The sequence below is a fragment of the Salarias fasciatus genome, chromosome 4 (genome assembly GCF_902148845.1).
Source record: "Salarias fasciatus chromosome 4, fSalaFa1.1, whole genome shotgun sequence".
NCBI lineage: Eukaryota > Metazoa > Chordata > Actinopteri > Blenniiformes > Blenniidae > Salarias > Salarias fasciatus.
In genome coordinates this window covers 12690620-12710552 of record NC_043748.1, presented here as the reverse complement: position 1 = coordinate 12710552, position 19933 = coordinate 12690620, and the positions used below count along the sequence as shown (strand labels likewise).

The following is a 19933-nucleotide window of genomic DNA, read 5'->3' as shown; positions in this document are numbered from 1 at the left end:
CTCCGCTCTCTAATGGCTGGACGGGATTCAGACCCACACTTCAGAACGTTACGAGCTTTTTGATGGAGATCCGGTCACTGATTCCTCTCCTTCCCTACGCAGTGATGGATGAGGTTTGGTTGAACCATCAGACATAAATGTGAATGTCAGAAGTATTTTAATTTTACAATTAAGTTTCATGTTTTTATTTCAGTCATTACTTTTGATATATTTGGAAATGGCAAATAGTGGAAGTGTGTTGAATATGGTATAATTGTCTGAATAATATGTAGGACTGCTACAGCTTGTTTTACTAAAGCGATGCACTGCTCAACGCCTGACACCAGAGCTGTATTGTTGCCTGATTAAGCTGCACATGTAGGGGGACACACAGAGACAGATTGAGTAGGAAGAGGAGATGGGATTAGGAATTTCTAGCCCCTGCTGTCTCCTCTGCAGGTCTGTGCATCAATGGTGACTCCAAACAAGACGCCTATGAAATCTCCTGAGGCCTGACTGGAGATGTTTGGCACGCCTCTTTTTCTCAGAAGCTAGCTTCTGGCAACCCAACGGCTGCAAACACTAAAAATTGACAGGACGCTTGACATATATATGTGTGGCCATCGTCATCGAAACGCAACTGATTCATCGCCCAGTGAAATTGGTGGCAAATGTTAGAAAGACATTATTCGATTAGAATGAAAAGTACATCAGATGAAACATTTACTGCAATGTCACAATTGGCAGGAAAATACCATTTTCTATAACTTTACAGCTCCTGATCAGTGGTCCGAAAGGTTCTCGTCAACTAATCGCCCTGATATCTGCATGGAGGGGGATGCTGAGGTGTATCCATCTACCGCTTTCACAGCAGCTGTGTGGCGACTCCGCTGCCCAGCCGTGCCCTAAAGGAACACCAGAGATGCTTACAACAATCTCTCCGAAGCAAAAACACTTGTCAGATCATCTGTATCTGCTGCCGTTTCCCAGCTAAGTGGGACATAACGTTCACATCACCGTCCATTTTACCTCTGCTTCTCTCCACCACACACTGCCAGGACAATGCTATTACGGCAGACGGCATGCTTCACCTGTTCATAAACACTGCCGGGGACTATTTCGATGATCATTACGGTACAGAAAAAAAGGGAAAAAAAAAAATGACAGTGTGGAGCCATGTGTCAGAGGCAGACTTTGCACCCGAGACGTCCATTTTGCAGCGTGGCAGCTGTGACAGCTCTGACAGACTACCTGGGCTTAAGTGCCCATCTGCAGATCGGCTGCAGGGGTCACATGTGTGCCAAGAGCGCCGAGCAGAATGGGTAATAGTCCCGGGTTATGAGAGCAGGTCCCAGGTGGGTTTCACAGGTACAAAGCCGTAACCTTGAGTGAGTGCGGCGCGCGCACACGCGCGCATGCACACACACACACACACATATAGTATAAATCCAAACCACTGTCAGCGAAATGATGGGAAAGTTAATCAGAGAAAAGGGGTCAATCGTCGTTGCTCTCATGATGGATAGATGGACAAAGTGTCTGCACCGCTCTGTGTGTGTGTGTGTGTGTGTGTGTGTGTGTGTGTGTGTGTGATGGACAGGGTGGGCGTGAATGAGCGCTTCAGCCGCAGACACAAAGTAAAATCTCATTCCAGCACGGATGACATGAAGACTCTGACGTTTCTCTGGAACAGCTGCAGATAAAAATAATTGCACTGACAAAAGGGCAGCGCAGTCCATCTCTTCATGCAGATTACTTTATTGATCTCCGTATATATTCCTCTCACACTAACACTCTACTGCGTTAAAGAAAAAAAAAAAAAGCGTGGAGGAGCAATGAACAGGTGATTTGATATTGAGAAGTGGCTCCTCCATCGAGTGAAGAGTGGTAAAGCCGGGATGAAGCATGAAGCGAGAGATGATTATTTCACGTCCAGTGTTTTCTTTAACTTTATCAGACAATGATCAGTGCATGTGACTTCGCTTCACATGCATGAATAAGCATCATAAAGTGAATTAAAGCCCAATGGGAGGAAATCATACAGGATAAATGGTAGTTAAGTGTGAGAGAAATTACTGATGTCTGATAATCCGCCTGCAACCATTTAAATTTTATCCAACCCTCATATACTGTACACATCCATGGCAGCTATGCACACCCACACACTCACACACAAATACTGTGCTAATGACAAAAAAAAAACATTCATTTATCAACATCTAAAACATGCAAGTGTGGTTTTCAAAGCAATTTACTCACCTATTTAACCCTTAACACTGAGAAATGTTAAATGTGATTAAGGTGGGATGGAGAAATTGTAAGAATCACGGATATTACATCGGCTAATGGACAAAGATGTGGCTTGAGTCTTTAATCCGCGATAGTGAAATCCCATTAAGATTCAATAGTTTGAAAAAAAAAAAAAAAAAAAAAAAGAAATAATAAAATCAGCTTCAGTCCATTTACGGGGAAAAAAATGTCGAAAAGCATCCAGATTTTAAAGCAGTTTTTTGACAACTGGCAATTAGTTTTTTTGTCATTTGAAATCTAATCCAGGATTTAAAATGTAATTCCACAGGAAAATATCTATATCCAGAGTGCCTTTATCAGGGCTGCTCAAAAGTCCCACTTCCCATCTCTTCCAGTAATAAAGAGCAGCAGCATTAAATCTCCTCGAGGGACCAAAAGATGAAAACACACGAAAGGAGATGGCAAAGAAACATGAGATGTGTGTTTTTCTTCACTTTGCTACGCATCTGTCTTACTGCTGTGCCTCTTTTTAGATCACACACAGAACACACACATTAAAATATGCAGTTAATTCTGAGATTAATACTTTTTGGATCCCTATTTCAATTTTTCCTGTATATATGAAAAGATTAAATACAATCTGCCCTTTGATTTGCACAAAATTGAAAGTATATAAGTTAATGAATTGCAAAATCACATAATCAAAGGCTAAATAAACAGCAAGTCGCCTCTGATGCGAGCAGATCAATGGCGTGCGAGTGGTGGGATGTGAAATTTTGTGCAGACAAACAACAAAATGGAGCAAAAGAAGATGTTCATAAATGGATCAGTTCAGAGAGGAAGAGCAGACGGGAGTGATGGAGAAAGAAAAAAGATGCAGAAAGAGAGCGTGGAAAAAGTGAAAATTATGGCGGAGGGAAAAAAAGGGGAGAAAAAATATCCTCTGGATGATTAAGCCAATTTTTTTTTTTTTTTCCTGTCTAGTCCATTCTCTTTGAGTGTTTGTGTGTGTCTGTCAGCAGGAATGAGAGTCAGTTCAGAAAGATGAGAGAGAGAGAGAGAGAGAGAGAGAGAGAGAGAGCAAGAGAGAGAGAGAGAGAGAGAGAGAAAGAGAGGGAGGGAGAGAGAGGACTGTATAAAAACAGATGCCACCCTGACAGGACGGACAAACCCTGGCTTTGAAACACACTTTGAAAGAAGCGGCGCTCTGAGGCCCTCGCTCAGTTTGACCTTCACCTGATCAACGCGGAGCGGGGATGAAACTGAAACACACACCTCTGGCCCGCTCAGACGGTCTGACGAACAGATGCGGGTTCGAGACGCCTCGTGGCGAAAGAAAGCACAAGCATGTGGTCATGAGGGGGGGGGTGAGGGAGGGGGGAGAGGGGGGCATTCTCAAATGTTTTAATGGAATCGGTTGTGCGACGACACAGAAATGACACGGCAGTTGGGACGTGGATCCGTGACGACGACTGTGGGGGGGGGGGGGGAAGGTGCCTGCTTGATGAGTCACTGTGGTCTTTGATTGAGGAGAACAAAATAGAAAGTCATAAAACACAGATGGAAGGCGGGAGAGTGACGTAACGGCGACATGGCATGAGGTGAGAATCGGCTGACGGGAGGGGTGCCGACTTAAAGGCCAGCGTGTGTGCGCATGTGTGTGTGTGTTCACGCATGTGTGTGTGTGTGTGTCAAGGTGTGCAACAAACACAAAATACCTTTGCATACACAGAAAAAGAAACAAAGACTTCGAGACAGACACTAAACACTAAATAGACCTACCTATGGTCAGAATTAAGAATCGGCCAAAAAAGATGCATAGGATGGTTGGAGGAAAAAAGAGAAGGGGGGAAAATAGGAAAAGGTACAAAAGTGAAAAAAAGGCGTGAATAGAAAATACAAGCAAGCCACTTAAAATGCCTCTATTAGAGCTGCTTAAGGTGAGAAAATTAAAACAGTGGTGGAGTCAAAAAGAAAAAAAAAAACTAGCCAAAGTTAGGGGTGGACAGTGACTGGAGGAGGGGAGGAGGAGGAAGAGGAGGAGGAGGAGGAGGAGGAGGGGGGAGGCAGCGAAAGGGAGGAGGGAGTGTGGGCTGCACAGGGATAGAAAGGGCTGGAAGTGATAGCGATGGAGAGGGAAGGAAGAATGAATGAAAAGGGGGGGAAAGAGGAAAAAAGGGGCAAAAAAATCCCCCTCCTCTTTCTGGTTTTCTCTGTCTCTCTCTCCCTCCTTGTCTGGCTCATAAATAGAAGAAATTGTTGACCAGGTAAATGGCGAAATAGATGAGAAGACAGAGGACCGAGAGAGCAAGCAAATGAAAAGGTAAAGCACCTCCCAGCAGCGCGATGAGGAAAAAAAAGAACAAAAAACGAAAGATAAAAGCAAATACTCCAGTGGCCTCCGTTGTCTCCAGTCTATGTGTGGAAGGGGGGATTGGCTGTTGCCAGTTGTTCCCCTTCCCCGGCTGCCTTCTGCTTTCTTCTGTCTCTCCTCCCAAAAAAGACTTCCCATCCAGATGACAAAAAAGCAGGCACTGATGTCCTTTTTTCCCTCTCTCTCTCTCTCTCTCTTTCTCTCTCTCTCAACTCTGGTCTGATCTCGCTCGCCACTCACACAGGTTAGACATTGTTGCAGAGCAGCAACGCACAGTATCACCAATATTGCTCAGTGGGAGAAAAAAAAAGGCATTGGGGCTGCTGCTAGTCAAGCACTGCCTACCTCATGAGGAAGGATACTGAGCTGGAATTGCTCTGTCTCCCCTCTCCCGCCCATCCCTGCGAAAAGGATGGGAGGAAGGGAGGTGGGCTCACTCGCTGCATTAGTATTCATTGAAAGAGTGTGAGAGAGGGAGAAGGAGAGAGAGAGAGAGAGAGAGAGAGAGAGAGAGAGAGAGAGAGAGAGAGAGAGAGAGAGAGAGAGAGAGAGAGAGAGAGAGAGAGGAGGAGGAGGAGGAGGAGGGGGAGAGGGGCGCCTACCAACAAATGTCGAGGAACCAAACCGGTGTGTGAAACTGATAAGAGGCTGGCTCCCCCTAGAGTCAATCATCAATACACAAAGCTCCAGCGACTGGAAACGCCGGGACGCGGCGTCGGGAGCGTCCGGAGCCGCCGAGCTCCCCGGCGTCCGGACCCCTCAAGACATCTCCGCCGCCTCGGCTTCACAGTGTGCCAATCCATCTGCACGGTATCGCTGTAATCCACTTACAGAACCATGAAGCGAGTGTTCAGCCGTACAGGTCACATTTAAAAGTCTGAGCTTTGGCTCCCTTTGAAAATAGTGTTTATCATGTCTGTGATGAAGCAGGATTTTTTTTACTTTCAAACGCGTCTGGAGGGAAGTGAAAACATGTGGATTCTTCCACATTTTAACCAGCACAAACAAACGGTTTTCAAGTAATGACTTCTAAGTGTCTCCAAAAATATACATTCATGCATTAATAGGTGGTCGAAAGCCTCATTCAACATAAATAGGAAAAAAATATTCCACAAACAGATAATTTATGCGCAAAAATCATGAATTCTGCCTGAAAGTTGCACAAGCAGGGGTTTTTATGAAACAGCAGGGGATCCAAACGTTACAATTGTATGTTCATGTGTAGTTTGCAAATGTGGAGAAAAAAAAGTGTCTGAATGTGTCAAACTCTGATTTTCCTAAAAGGGATAAAATGAGGAGTTTCTATAAGCCCTCAGAAACTGTTTTGAGATGATCTGAAATGACAGCAGCCACATGAACTACAACGTGTGAGCTCTGTCAGAGGGTGAAATGGAAAATGAGGGAATCAAAATGTGTGACGGTGAAGTCAAACTCTGACCTCTTATTTTGAATTTCATCTCTCTGTTTATTAAGAACATGACAGCTTATGATTTATCTGTGTATTTTCAAAAGAGTAAACACACTGCCTGTTCCAATGTAAAGTTCTTGTATTGCTTTTAATTACTGTGATTTTTTTAATATTACTCTCAACTGTTTTTCTCAGTTTATTCCTGCTATTTGTATTATTCCTGAATATTGTAATCTCTTCTAATAGCTTTTGCCATCTTTCTTGCTGCTTTCTGGCAATGTGCTTCGTGAACTTTGTTTTTAATGGCGCCGTGTGATTAAAGCACCTATGAGATACAGTTTAATTTAATGTGCAAACATTACGCTGACATAACACTTTTTGGAGCCATCTCGGCGTATATTAGGATCCTTTTACCTCAAAATTTACACAGCAGCTTTAAAAAAGGTCTAACTTTACTGCCTGTGTACAAAAAGTAGGAACTCACCCAAACAATTTCATTCATTTTTTTTTTTTAGTCAGTGTGCCAAAAAAACTGACAAGGCCAACTAAAATATAAAGCTCTTCTGTCAACATTTGATAACTCAAATTCAGGTTTTGAACTAAATATGAAAAATTGTTTATAAAGCCTGTCAAACTTAAAGCCTGTGGGCCAAAGCCAGCCAGCAAGAGACTCCAATTCATCTGAATAACCAAGAAAATGGTAAAGATTTCAAGGAAAACAGAGATTTTTTTTCAAATATAGTTCTAAACAGTAAAGCATACAGCACAACACCGAGACCCGAGCTGAAATACCAGCGCGAAAGACGGCTACATCAATGCTCAAACTCAAGTTTTCAGGGTGAATTTGTTAAAACGTGCATAAAAAACAGCTTTAGGAGAAGTTCTTTGGATATTTCACTCTATTTTGTACCAGAAGTTTTCATTAAAATTGGTTTTATGTTGAGATTTTAGTGTTTTTCCTTACCAATTGTTTGGGGGGTTTTGTTAATAGAAAGTATAGACACTGTTTTCATCTAAACTCTGTGCCACAACAAAAACAAACTTTAAAGTATAAACTTAAAATAGGGCTGTCAATAGATTAGTTAATTGTGATTATTTGCATGTTTAAAATTCTGTTACGTTGCTTTTCAAGGCAGTTTTAAGAGGCAGGAAACAAATTCCAAGTATTAAAGAGGAATAAAGTAACATCATGCTTACTTTGTCAGATTCAAGCTACTTCAAAAATAAACAATAGCAGTGGCCCACTCAAGATGAAACTGGGTTTTATGTGGCCCCCGAACTAAACTGTGTTCCACATGTTTAATTCTGAGAAGTGCAGCAGTTTCTCCACGAAATGGCTCATGGAGCCACATGTAAGTGCTTATTGAACTGATTCCCTCTTTGTACACGTCTGCCAGAACATGAGCGATTTGCATGAGCAAACAAGAAATTAAAGCCTCATGTGAACAACTAAATAAGCTCTCAGAGATTTGTCTGTATTGTTTTTTTTTTTGTGTGTTTTTTTTTAAAAGTCATTCAGACACTGAGCCAAAAAGAATGAAAAACAACACAAAAAGTCAATGAGCTAAATCACACTCCTGTGGTAAATTCTCCTCGAGGACTGAAGCTGATTTCAATCACTTCCACAGCCAAACAGTGCACATGTAGCTTTGAGTCTATTTTTTTAAATATGTCTTTCATAGTAAAGGGTGAAAGAGAGAGTTGGAGACGGAAGAGCTGCTGACAGATTTTGTACAGAAATAAGATTACAAATCTCCACAGCCTCCTCTCCTGACCTATTTATCAGGCAGCAATTACTTAAATCATAAACTGACGCCAACTTTTACTTAAAAAAGCGAGCGAGTGGCGTTGGACAGAGGAGGGCAAACTTCAAGGCGAGTCCCGCGCCGCTTCCCAACAACACCGTGACATCTAATTAACCTATTACTCACTTGATTCTAAACAAATTACCTCCCATCAAAGCGAAGGGCGCAGTCCATGTGAATGAGGCTCAGGTCGCCACAGAGGACGAGCGGCGTCCACCGCTTCCCGATCTCACAGCCCGTCAACACGCGTAACGCACGCCGCAGTCTGCACTTGACCTTTCCCTGGGTTCCAGACATCTGTGAAAATACAATCAGCAATCAGCGAGCAAAGAACGAAGGGATGAATGTCACAGTTAACATCATTTTCAGCCTCTATTTATTTGCGGAAAGTTGCTGAGCAAACATCTTCGCCACCTCCTTGCACATTTTCCCCACCTGCGAACTCTGAGCACAGCTCGTGCTTCAGTGAAGCAAAGGTCAGAAGTTCAGCTGCACCGGGGCCATGCTCAGACATTCTAGGTGCAAAACAGAGTTTGCTAGTCACAATTATTTATGCAAACATAAGTTGCATATTTTGCCACATGTTTTTAATTAACTTTCTTTGTTATTTCAGTTCCAACACACTGGTGCAAATGAGTGAACTCATTGTTTGCAGATGGAAAATAATACGGTCAGTGTCTCTGAAACTGGTGCTGCTTTCAAATATGTTAAATTCTAACGTATGATATCGGCGCTGTGTAGTAGTTAGCACCCTGCTTGGCGCGCAGAGGGTCCCTTGTTCAGTCCCAGGCTTGGAAGCCATTCTTCTGAATGTTCTCCAGGTACTCTGGTTTATTCTCACAGTCCCAAAACAGTCGGTTGAGGATAATTGTTGACTGTAAACTTTCTGTCTTCGTCCTGCGATGGACTGCTGGGACATTCAGCTGGGAACAGCTGCAGCAACCTGTGACTCTGAACTGGATTTATAAAGCAACGTAGAAGATCAGTTAAACAAGTTGGTCAAACTCAGTTTGAGACAATACATCCCTGCAATCATCTAGCTCCAAAGGCTGTCTTTGTGTGGAGACAAATCCAAATGGACTATTTAATTTTTTCAATATTTGAATAACATTTAATTTCTGGTTCATGATGAACTGCAGGCACAGCTTCCATACTTTCTGCAACTTTTGCACATCTTTGAAAATGTGAATATAGTTGTGAATTGCTTTCTTTGAGGAAGCAGACTTTCTGTGTTTTATGTCAGACCAAATCCAGACAACACAGTGTTAAAGGGTTAAGTCAAAGTTTTGGGCCTGAACTTACAACTGGGGTCAGGAGGATTGGATTTCAGCACCTGTTAATATGGTTAAAATTAGGATATGGGACTCAAGGTCGTGTTCTTTTAACGAGAACTCTCCATAATGACAACTTTAAATGTGTTCATTTAATATTTTACCAATCACATGTTGACAACACGTCTGCATTAAATTCTGAGTTTATTAAAGATGTTTTAATGTGAACTGTTTCACAACAGGAGTAGAAGTTGTGTAATAAGATTTGTTTAAAAGAATTAAGCTAGCCAATTAAAACAAATGAGAGGGGGAAACGTGCTCTACAAACAAAGATTAACTGGCTGATAGAAAACACGTGTTTACATTAGACCTCAATTAGAGACTAATAGTTTGGAAAACAATACTTAAGCCAAACGGATGAATTCAGTATGATGAACAAATACAGTTGCGGTACATTCGTACATTTTTAGCTTTATTTACCGTTTTGCTGCAGAAGGTAAACCCAGCAGGAGGAGACAGGCACGCTGAGGTGAACTCTGGAGACAAGGCGCCACCCTGCGGCCGCTCCGCTGAACCACAGCGCCTCCCTGCGGCCGCTCCGCGCGACGACAGCACGACAACACGCCGGTGCAGTGATGGCCACGCTGTCCTCACCGCTCCGCGTTTGCCGGGGCATTTTGAAAGAGTTACGGGCCCTCCAGGGACCCAGTTACAAACAATCCCTGGCTTACAGCTATGTCATGGACCAATTTCGAAAGAATAAGGTGAGTTTGTTTACCCTCTAATGCATCCAGACTAGTGTTAGCTGAGGTGCTAAATGCTATCCCGATGTTTCGGATTATGTGGCTTCCCTGTTGACTTGTGACCGACTTCTTTTAGCATCCGTCGTTGCTACTGGTAACAGTAGATAATAAGAGAAAAATCACCAAAATTAGAACATAGAGAAACTTCGTTATAAGTGTAGTTAAACGGCGTTCGCCAGGATAGCTAGGGCGAGCGCCGTAGCAGCAACAAGGGAGTAGGTCACCAGTTAACAGGGAGACCACTTAATCTGATACACCTGATTACAACATTGCGTTTCAGTCCACGTTTAATCGTGGCGTAAGGGAAATATATCTTTGCTATCAGCATTGTAACAGACTGACTACACCGACATCAAGCTGCGGTCGCTGTCAAATGCATAGTGTTTTTTTATTACGAAGCGTAGCTCAGAGCAAGGTGACTGTGGAGGAGAAGGACATGCTAACAGCAGCTAGTAGCTATAAACAAACTATCATAGCCGATTTATTTTAAATGTGTTAATAGAAATATCAGCATTTTTTGGGAGGGGGTAGGTCTCCTGTTGATTTAATTGTACATAGTCATTCTACTTATTTATAGTCCAACTTTTTATCATGATCTACTTTGTTTATTTACTTTCATGTCAAATGCGTGGTTGGTGTAGTATCAATAAACAGTTTTTTTAATACATCACAGTAAATTACGTACATTTGTATAATTTAATAGATAACAAGCAAAAGTAGCTCTGACAGAAATTTTGCATTTAGGATCTCTTGTAAGGTTTAATTCGACCATATGTTGTCAGTGTTGTTGCAGTGAACAGAGTTTTAACAGGTATTTTGTTCATCACAGAGTTAGAAACACCTCTCAGTCTAAGACAGTCCAACTCAACAATACTTCATTCCAGACCCCCCCCCCCCCGTTCTCAAGCAAAGATATATTTGTGTGTCTGGCAGAACTATTGTTATGATCATTTTTTCAGTGAACACATGTTGCTCTTGGATGGGCCAATAAACTACCATTTATAAGAACAACATTTCTGAAATGATCACAAAACATGCATGACCTTGTATATCTTCAAAGAGTATTGTTATTATATATTATAAGAATTATTACTGAAATCACTATATATATATTCATATTCAAGAATGAATTAGTCTTTTCCACCTTTAACAAACTGTTCTCGAACATGTCCATCTAAGTGCTTGTGATTCTGTTTGTATCTCCGTGAAGGCATATAGGCTTAAAGCTTGTATTATTAATGCTTGAGAGGACATGGCTCACCAGGGTGGCTGAATACATGTGCAGTCAATGAGGCAAAACAGCTAGGAGGGACTCTTGCTTGTCATTTTCTATTTATCCCAGCTCTGAACAGATCCCGAGGCAATATAATGTATATGGGAGGCTCTATAGCAATCACATTCAGTGCCTGTTGCCCATATGGTTACAGCTGGTGGAAGAGGGGAAGAAAGGAGCACAGGCTTGGCAAATCGCAATAAAATCAGGCGTATTCCTTTTCCTTAAATTCTGACTAATTATAGCAATTCTGATCTGATTTGACCAACTAGCTGTTTCATGATCATGTTGTCTTTGCAGTGACATTTGCCCTTTATTGTTATTCCTATTTCCTTCTCTTGCAGGTAACTGGAGAACGGTACTGCCGTGCCCAGCAGGAGGCACACCACGCCTCGCACACGTACTTGTGTCTGCTGGCCTCCACCCGGAGCCACCTGGCCCTCCACAACCTTTACCACGCCAAGGGAGAGCGCAGCCCGGAGGAAGTGGCAGGTCTGGTCGGGCTCAGGCTGCCCACACAGCCAGGAGGCAAAGGCTGGGAGAAATGAGGACAATGAAGATCCAGGACTTAAAAAAACAAACGAACAAAAACACCCGAAACTGTTTGAAAAAGACTTATGTGGTAGATTCACCCACCTTCAAACAATGGAGATCATGTAAAATAAACTATGAAAAAAAGTGTGAGTGCAGAGGAGCATGGCAGGCTGCAGTGCTTTGAGAGAAGTTATGTTGTGTTTTCCATTGCTGACGGGGAGAATATATAAACGTAGTGTGCAAACCGAGCGTCTCCTGTGCATATACTGTACTGTACAGCTTTTGTTTGTGTTTCTTCTCAAAATCTGCAATTCAAACAGACTGTAAGGACTATTTGCTTTGACCCATTTCTCCCATTAAAGTATGAATCGCTGTTATCCTGTGTCTTCTTGAAGAATGCAGATGAACAGAAGGCCTGCAACACACCGGCTGCGTGTGTTTTCCTTCCCGTGTTGATTTTAGCAGATCACAGCGGCCTCACTTTCGACGCACCAGACGAGACTCACGGAGGATTTTCATTGTTGATTCACAACATGCACAGTTCTCAGAAAAATACACAGCGAGAAAACCTGTAGAGGGTCACATTGACGTCATTCCGGCAAAAATACACAGCCAACACCTTCCACGGTGCCAAATAGATCTCTGTATTTTTATTTCTGTTTATAGAAGCTTATATATGCTGTTCTTCGAATTCTCTCTCTCCTTAAAAAGAAATCAGATGAAGCATGTTGAAGATGGAGCTGACACTGCTGGTGTCGACGAGCGAGTTTCACTAATCGTGCTCCCGGCTCAACGCATCAACAAACCCTCTTCTTGTTTATGAATTAGACTGATTCAATGCTGTTTTTTTTTGTTTTTTTTTTTGAAGCAAGTTAAAGCAACACCTTTGCTGATGTGCAGCTGTGTTTGTCGGTGCCGATCTTGCATGTTTGGCTCTGCAGCTTTGAGATGTTGCTCCGTCTGCTCTACAGCGTGCATGATTTCAAATGAACGGCCCACTGTGGAGCTCTGCAGACAGATGACAGTGACTCATTCCCTTGGAGTCTGCCTTTGTATGCCTGAAGTATTTCTGCGAAAAACAAAGGTACAAATAAAGTATCCAAGACTAATTCAGAAGTTTCCGTTTTTGTTGGCAGCTTTACTTGAAATTCTTAGAGTAGATGCAGATAATCACTGTCAAGTGTTATACATTTTTATTGGATTGAAGTGATTGTTTACAGTGATGCAGGTAAAAAGAGTCCTGAGTAATGGCTAAAAACAAATAAGAGAAAAGTAAAAAAAAAAATAAAAAGACTGCAGCAGTATATAAGAAGAAGACATGAAAACTCCACACAGACAACCTTACTGTGAGACAATGCATATTAAATGCAATTACAATGTCCTGTTAATTACACTCTACATGGTGCATGTCCAGTCAGATGCGATGCTCTGCCACTGCTGACATGTCTCACCTTCCCTCAGCTCCTTCATGCAGTACTTCAGTCTGTCCAGCCACTTCTCACCCACCCCACTTTCTTTTTTTTTTTTTTTTCCATTAATTCTACCCTTCCTGCCTCCTCTCCAGTGGTGACTAACACTGCCCTCAGCATGAATCTAAATAGACAAACCCCAAAGCCAAGCAGCTCACACAATGACACTGGGAGTAAGACGTGCACCCATGTGCTGCCCCAAAAACTAACACACACACACACACACAGATAGTCCAGTTAAGTCCAATGCATACTGACAAACCAACAGCTTGTGTCAGAATTTATACTGCACGAAAAGCAGGATGTGAAAGTGCTTCTCCACACCAGCCCGCGTCGTGCGTCCCGGAGGAGACAGCCCAGACGCACAGGAGGAGAGAGGAAGCCCAGTCACAGCAGGGACACACTGGAGGTTAGTCCACTTTTTAGGTGGGAATATTTTTGGAAGAGGGGACTCCCTGTGGGTTGCACGGCTGCACCTCACTTCCGAGCATCACTCATGCACGAATTAAGTCTAATTTGGGAGTGAAAGGCTGCAATAAGGGGATCAGCCGCTGTCAGGACAAATGCCCCCCTTTAAGTGATGTGAATAAGTGAAAGGTGATGATATAAGTGGGCGTCAAGCTGGTGAAGAGGGTAAACTGAGAGGTGGGAGGGGACAGTTCTCTCGTGTGCTCGTTCTTTTCGTTGGGAAAAGGAGCGAGGAGTCAGCAGCATCCCTAACTTGTGTCTGCGCTCACTGGAGCAGAGTGCGCGCGCTCTTCTCCGGAGGAACATCCGCCGACTGGAGCATCTGGACACTGCTCCAAGTATAATCTTCCCGTTTATCCAGACTGCCCGGACCACCGCATCGGAGTCGGGGAGAGAGGAAAAAAGCTGCCAGCTGAGAGAACAAGTTGTTCGCAACAAAACTGAAAGACGTGAGGGGAGAGGACTAAAGTGAAGGAGCGGAGAAAGGAGAGGTAACCCAGCCGAGGCGACATGTTTGGCATGATAAAGAATTCTCTCTTCGGAAACACCGAGGAGACGGAGTATAAACTGCTCAGCAGTGAGACTAAGGTAAAGTGCCACAGACACATTTATTACTCTGTTCTGTCCATTGCATTTACTGTCCTCTGCTCTCCTCTCTGCGCGCACTTTACGCACGGGTGCAAGGTTTCCTCTTCTTTGTGCATGAATATTTCATCCAGGACACAACTCCAAGAAGACTGTGTTTTGAATTTATATGTTTTGAATTAACATGAACCTCATGGCGATTGTGCTGTAACCCTCTAACCTTGCCAGACAGCCTGTCTGTAGGGACAGTGTGGGTCAGAGGAGTGAACCAGCCGGAGGTGCTCTGTCGATCACCAAGGTGGAAATGCATGGAGCTGCAGCCTCGCAGTTGGCTCCGGGCTCTTGTTTATTGTGGGTCACTGTTTATTTCATGCGTTGTGGATGCGCCCTTGCCTGCGCGCGTCCTTCTGAAACCACAAGGGATCTGTTTACTGACCCTGCCACGGAAGAGGACGCTGATCAGACCTGCTTGTGGTCAGCCCAGGAGCTCACATATGGATTGTGTGTGTGTGTGTGTGTGTGTGTGTGTGTGTGTGTGTGTGTGTGTGTGTGTGTGTGTGTGTGTGTGTGTGTGTGTGTGTGTGTGTGTGTACTCTGATACACTGACAGGGCCCGATGAGGCTGGTGAGACAGAAAACTGACGTCAGGGAAGAGGAAGGGCATGACCTTTACTTACCATAACTCCCCATCATCCCCCCACCTACTCCTGTTTGTGCTTGTTTCTTTGAATATTTACAGTTTGCTCACTCTGGACAGATTCCAGTACAGCTCAGTGATGTGTGCTGTGAACTGAAGCAACGTCTAACAGTCATTTCAAGGATCCTCTCTCATGCTTGGTGGAGCCACAGTGCAGGGCAGTAAATGTGCATGCAGATCTCTGTATTGCTGTGCTGTTTGGAGAGAGAGAGAGAGAGAGAGATAGAAAAAAAATGTGGCTTTGTGCATTTAATTCCCTGCACAGCAGCTAACTTTTGAGAGGGAAACAAAAGCGGATCAACTGTGACAATGAGGACTTCCAGCCCAACTGACCAGACAGGCCGGGAATCAAGTGACCCAAAACAATATACACACACTCACACACACACACACAGAGGCAGATCTGCTGTGACACATACTTTAAAATTGTGGGAACGTAACTCTCAAGCTATCAGTACATGCATGTAAATATGTTATTTCACATTAAAAACTTTTTTTTTCTGCAGAGCCCTTAAAGAAAATGTCTGTAGGTGATTTCGATGCATTATTAAAAGAAAAAGTCCAAGCTAGAGGTTCATCAAATCTCTGGACTCGACTGATGTTTGAAAAGCGGGTATTGAAATCAGAGCTTGATATACGATCCATCCATGGAGCACTCGCCTCACTCCGACACCCTACACTCTTAATTAAAACTGACACACAATCCAGACAAGCTGTCTGGTAAGACATGCCACATACACAGAAGTCGTGTTAGAAGTTTGTTATTAGACAGAAATTCTAAAAAAAAAACAAAAAAAACTTGAAATGACAAGGCACTCTGTTGATAATACAGTTTGTGGGCTGTGTTCAACCACTGGGTAATTATACTGTATAAACTGGCATAAGGCAGCAGTTAAATACACCCAGTCATGAGGCACAAGGCAGACAAATTAATTGCAATACTTCATTGAAGCACGGCTTTGCTTTCTTGCTATGTCACCCATACACAGCATTAATGAGCGGTCCCACTGACAAGCATTACCGAAGGGGAAAAAACTGTATGTAATTACTGGCCTGGGCACATGTCACAAGTTGGCGCTTAATAATGGCGTAGTGTTATGTTGTATATGTTGGAGAATTAATGTGATCACAGGGTCAGGAGTTGTCACTGGAGCTGATTTTGAGTTAGGATGATAGTATTAATGCAAATGACGGATATGTTAGCGGCCTGAAATTTTTAAGTAGGAGTAAATTCAATTTAAAGTTAGAAAATAAATACTAATTGCATTACATTATTAGATTTGTTCCTCCAGGGAAAAAGAAAATACACCTACGTTAGAGGCTTGCAAATAAATAGGGATATGTAGTGGAAGCTTTGCTCTGAGTGTATTTCTATTGCTGTCTTTTTTTGTTGTTGGTATCATTATCTGCAAAATAATGAACTTTCTACCCTACAGCAGTTCGAGGATTTTTGCAGGCATTATACAAAGAATGAATGGCAAAAATATTACATAATTTAATTGAAACGCACAATCCCACAATACAAACACACTGAGAACTATGCATCCTAAAATATCACACAGCATAATCATGTTAGTGAACTGTGGAGCTGTATTTACAACCGGCGTCAGTCCCTAATGGCGACCAGATTCCTTCAAAACTGATTAAAGTTGAGTGACTGTGCTCCACATTAACCCCACTTAATCATATTTAATGCAAAACTGTTGCATCAGATTAAGGTTGTGTGTCAGTGGGTGGGGGTGAGCTGTGTGTGTGTGTTTTCTTTCTTTTTTTGCCAATGTGCTGTTATGTAAGACCGTGCATCTCTTACCCATTATTCTCTGCAAGCTGACTGAGCCCCGCAGTGCAGCAGGAGAAATTAAATCAAATCAGTGTAAATACGTTTCATCTGTATCTGCCTACTTTGACTTCACACACCCACATGTGGGAGCAATCATGCAGAAACACACAAACACACACACACTGGAGTGTAAACCCCGCCAGTTCAAGGCTTTTCATCTTTAGGAGCAGATTGTCAACATCAGTGTCGGGGGTGAATCACATCTGAGCTTAACCTCTCCCTGGTTCCCATCCCCAGGAAGAGAATCACCGTGTTTGTGTGCCATTTATGTTCTTCAAGCAAGACTTCAAAGAAAGAACTTGTTTCTGTTCTTGACCTGTCTGTCATTTGGGTTGGTTTTGTTACCACTGAACGTCTTACTCCAGAGACTGGACAAGGGGAACAGCATTAAACTAGTTTAAATCCCAATCATCAGGCAGGTTCCATTTCGTTCAGGTTGATGACTTTTCAACTCAGTAGTTAACCATGGAGTGCCACAGGGTTCTGTGTTAAGACCCATGGTTTTTACAATATACATGCTTCCTATAGGAAATATTTGGAAATCATTACGATGCAAATAATACACAAATCCATCTATGAAACCAGATGACACTGATCAACCTGTCAAACTAGGAGATTTGTTAAGTTTGGCTCAGAATGACAGACATCGCCATAGGTGGAACAGAAGCTCATTTTTTACAACAAACCAAAACCACAAATCAAAATGAACAAAAAACAAACAAAAAAAAAAATCCAGAGGAACAAAGAAATGAACGAACAGACTGAGACGCTGCGCACACACGAGACAAGAAACACAGACAGACCAACAAGAGCAAACAACTCAACCCCTGTATATACACACCACTGTCAACAGGTGTGGACAATCACACAGTCGGCACAGGTGACACACATCAGGGCAGAGAACAGCAATCAGACTTCAGGAGGAGAATTAAAGGAGCCTGAAATGAGAACCACTACGAAGACAAAGGACACTAAACATGAAACATGACAAGGGTTTCTTAAAGGCATTAAATCTGGGATTAGACACAATTTCCTGCTTCTGAAGTTATTATACAGTATGTGGGTCCAAACATTTAAAAGATAAATAGCTGGATAGTATTACTTTGACCTCCAGTAACCTGAGAGTTATTTTTTGATATCTGCTTGTTTGTTCAAATTGACACTGAGAAATGAATTAATGCATTTATAATTTCAGGATTAGATGATTGTAATTCTCAATTAACAGGAAGCAGCAAGACTATTGACAGGAACAAGCAGGGGAGATCACGAGTCCAATAATATTAGTTTCTTTTTATTGGCTTCCTGGGAAATCTACAACAGACTGTAACATTCTTCTTTTATATAAAACTAGACAACCAGGCTCCATCATCTCTTAAAGAGCTGTTAGTCTCATATTTCCCCAGCAGAACATTTAGTTTTCAGAGTGCTGCTTGTTGGAGGTTCCTCTAAAAAGTAGAATTCAGAGCTTTCAGCGATCAGGCTCCTCTGAACCAGCTCCCAGTTCCTATTAGGGAGGCTGACCCCGTCTCTAATGTCAAGTTTCAGCTTAAGACTTATCGATGTAAGAAAGCTCAAAGTTATTGCTGGTTCAGACCATTTTCTAGTGAAACCGCTGTATGTTTAGACTGCTGGGAGACCTTCACTGCACCGAGGTTCTCTACTCTCCTTTGACACTCTCCATACATTAACATTTCATCATTATATGTCTCTACCATCCAGACAATGTCTCCACCCCTGAGCCTGGTTTTGCAGACTCCTTCTGCTAAAAGGGAGTTTTTCTTTCATAGTTTCCTGTGATTGTTCATGGGAATTATTTGGTATTTCTCTATAAAAGTTTCTTGACATATGTCATATGTCATATGTACATTATAAGTGAACTGAACTGATTGTACAGCGGTGGTTGTCTAAGCCTGAATGATTCTCCTCTTCTCCCCAGGATGGAGTTAGCTTTGAGGTGCGACGGTACGACGCTTCCAAATTCGCTTCTGTCTCCTCTGAGGGACGAGCCTTTGACCAAGTGACGGGGGAGCTGGTGAGGAAGTTGCTTATGTATATTGGCGGGAGCAACGAACAAGGTAAACCTACCTGACGAAACTGAAGGACGGATCAGATCACACCTTCATGAACAAGACACTAACTCATTTAACAGAACTACGACTATGTATTTTCAGGAAAATTCTTTCATTGAAAAACATAATTCATTTGGTTTCCTAAGGTGAGGCGATGGGCACGGCAGCTCCCATCATCATCACCGTGTACCCTCGGAACGACGGCGTTCTGTCTCGCCGTCTGGTGGTCGGCATCCGGATTCCCAGCGTCTACCAGCAGAGTCCCCCCACTCCCACCGACAGTGCCATCAAGATCGAGGAGCGGCCCGGCATGACAGTCTACGCGCTGTGAGTGAGACTTTAAGGAGCCGTGATGGGGCAGACTGCAGTGAATGCTGGGTAAAGAGTTCTCTCCCCTGTCCGACTCACAGGCAGTTTGGAGGCTTTGCGGGGGAGAGCGAGTACCGAGCCGAGGCCTTGCGTTTGACCCGCACCCTGGGCGAGACGGCCCCCTTCCAGCGCAAGCAGTACTTCTGCTGCAGCTACGACCCACCGCTCAAGCCTTACGGACGCAGGAACGAAGTGTGGTTCCTCCAGGATGAGCCGTAATGGCCGCTCAGGAGGCCTGGAGACGAATGACCGTATCGCCACCAACAGTCCTGCAGCAGCAAAACCGGACAATATAGAGGTCGACATGGGCGGAGTAGTGTTTTCTCATTCTGTGATCAAACTATGTTTGACTAAAGCTTTTCCTAACAGCTATTTATGAGAAGTCATTTAATAGTTAAACAATTGTATTTGTAACAATCATTTTTCTTTTACCCAAGAACTTAAACTTGTTAGATAAAATGACGAGCAAATAATTTGAACTTTATTATTGTATTAATCGTTTGTCTTTGAAGATAGATACGTTCCTCCAAATCACTTATTTTACTATTTTCGTGACAGCTTCAGAGAAATGTACACAATCAGATAGTCAGAAAAGCACAATTCCACCTCCCGAGCGAGGAGGAGGAAAGAAATAGGAGCAGAGCCATAACAGTAGAGTTAGTTATGAATCAGTGGGCGGGCAGCAGTGGGTTTAACATAGCTAGCTAATTACTGGTGTTGTTTCAAACCTTGTGATTATA

General features: G+C 43.0%; 3 protein-coding genes across 9 annotated transcripts in view; 2 read left to right on the top strand and 1 right to left on the bottom strand.

The window, feature by feature from the left end:
* The window catches only part of grin2ba (glutamate receptor, ionotropic, N-methyl D-aspartate 2B, genome duplicate a), a 134768-nt gene extending 129750 nt beyond the window's left edge, over positions 1-5018 (bottom strand). For 2 of the 7 annotated variants that reach the window (XM_030089725.1, XM_030089730.1), the window contains exon 1: positions 4012-5018. The gene's annotated coding sequence lies outside the window, so the exon portion shown is untranslated. Of the gene's footprint in view, positions 1-2238; positions 2452-4011 lie in introns of those variants that run through there. The other 5 variants (XM_030089727.1, XM_030089731.1, XM_030089728.1 and 2 more) reach the window with 3 other exon arrangements.
* A 4646-nt stretch (positions 5019-9664) lies between these two features.
* On the top strand, positions 9665-11732 carry fmc1 (formation of mitochondrial complex V assembly factor 1). Its single transcript, XM_030089764.1, has 2 exons — positions 9665-9851; positions 11508-11732. The coding sequence occupies exons 1-2, from the start codon at positions 9723-9725 to the stop codon at positions 11709-11711; spliced, it is 333 nt and encodes a 110-aa protein (XP_029945624.1). The 5' UTR covers positions 9665-9722; the 3' UTR covers positions 11712-11732.
* Positions 11733-14053: 2321 nt separating this feature from the next.
* Positions 14054-19537, top strand: LOC115387155 (heme-binding protein 1). Its single transcript, XM_030089759.1, has 4 exons — positions 14054-14222; positions 18692-18830; positions 18971-19151; positions 19235-19537. Exons 1-4 carry the CDS (start codon positions 14145-14147, stop codon positions 19410-19412), a joined length of 576 nt encoding a protein of 191 aa, XP_029945619.1. The 5' UTR covers positions 14054-14144; the 3' UTR covers positions 19413-19537.
* Positions 19538-19933: the final 396 nt, after the last annotated feature.

Bases quoted from the DNA above. Each gene is read 5' to 3' on its own strand.
- LOC115387155 (XM_030089759.1), top strand. From the start codon at position 14,145: ATGTTTGGCATGATAAAGAATTCTCTCTTCGGAAACACCGAGGAGACG. The intron at 18,831-18,970 runs GTAAACCTACCT...TGGTTTCCTAAG, and splicing joins TGGCGGGAGCAACGAACAAG to GTGAGGCGATGGGCACGGCA. The intron at 19,152-19,234 runs GTGAGTGAGACT...TCCGACTCACAG, and splicing joins GGCATGACAGTCTACGCGCT to GCAGTTTGGAGGCTTTGCGG.
- fmc1 (XM_030089764.1), top strand. From the start codon at position 9,723: ATGGCCACGCTGTCCTCACCGCTCCGCGTTTGCCGGGGCATTTTGAAA. The intron at 9,852-11,507 runs GTGAGTTTGTTT...CTTCTCTTGCAG, and splicing joins ACCAATTTCGAAAGAATAAG to GTAACTGGAGAACGGTACTG.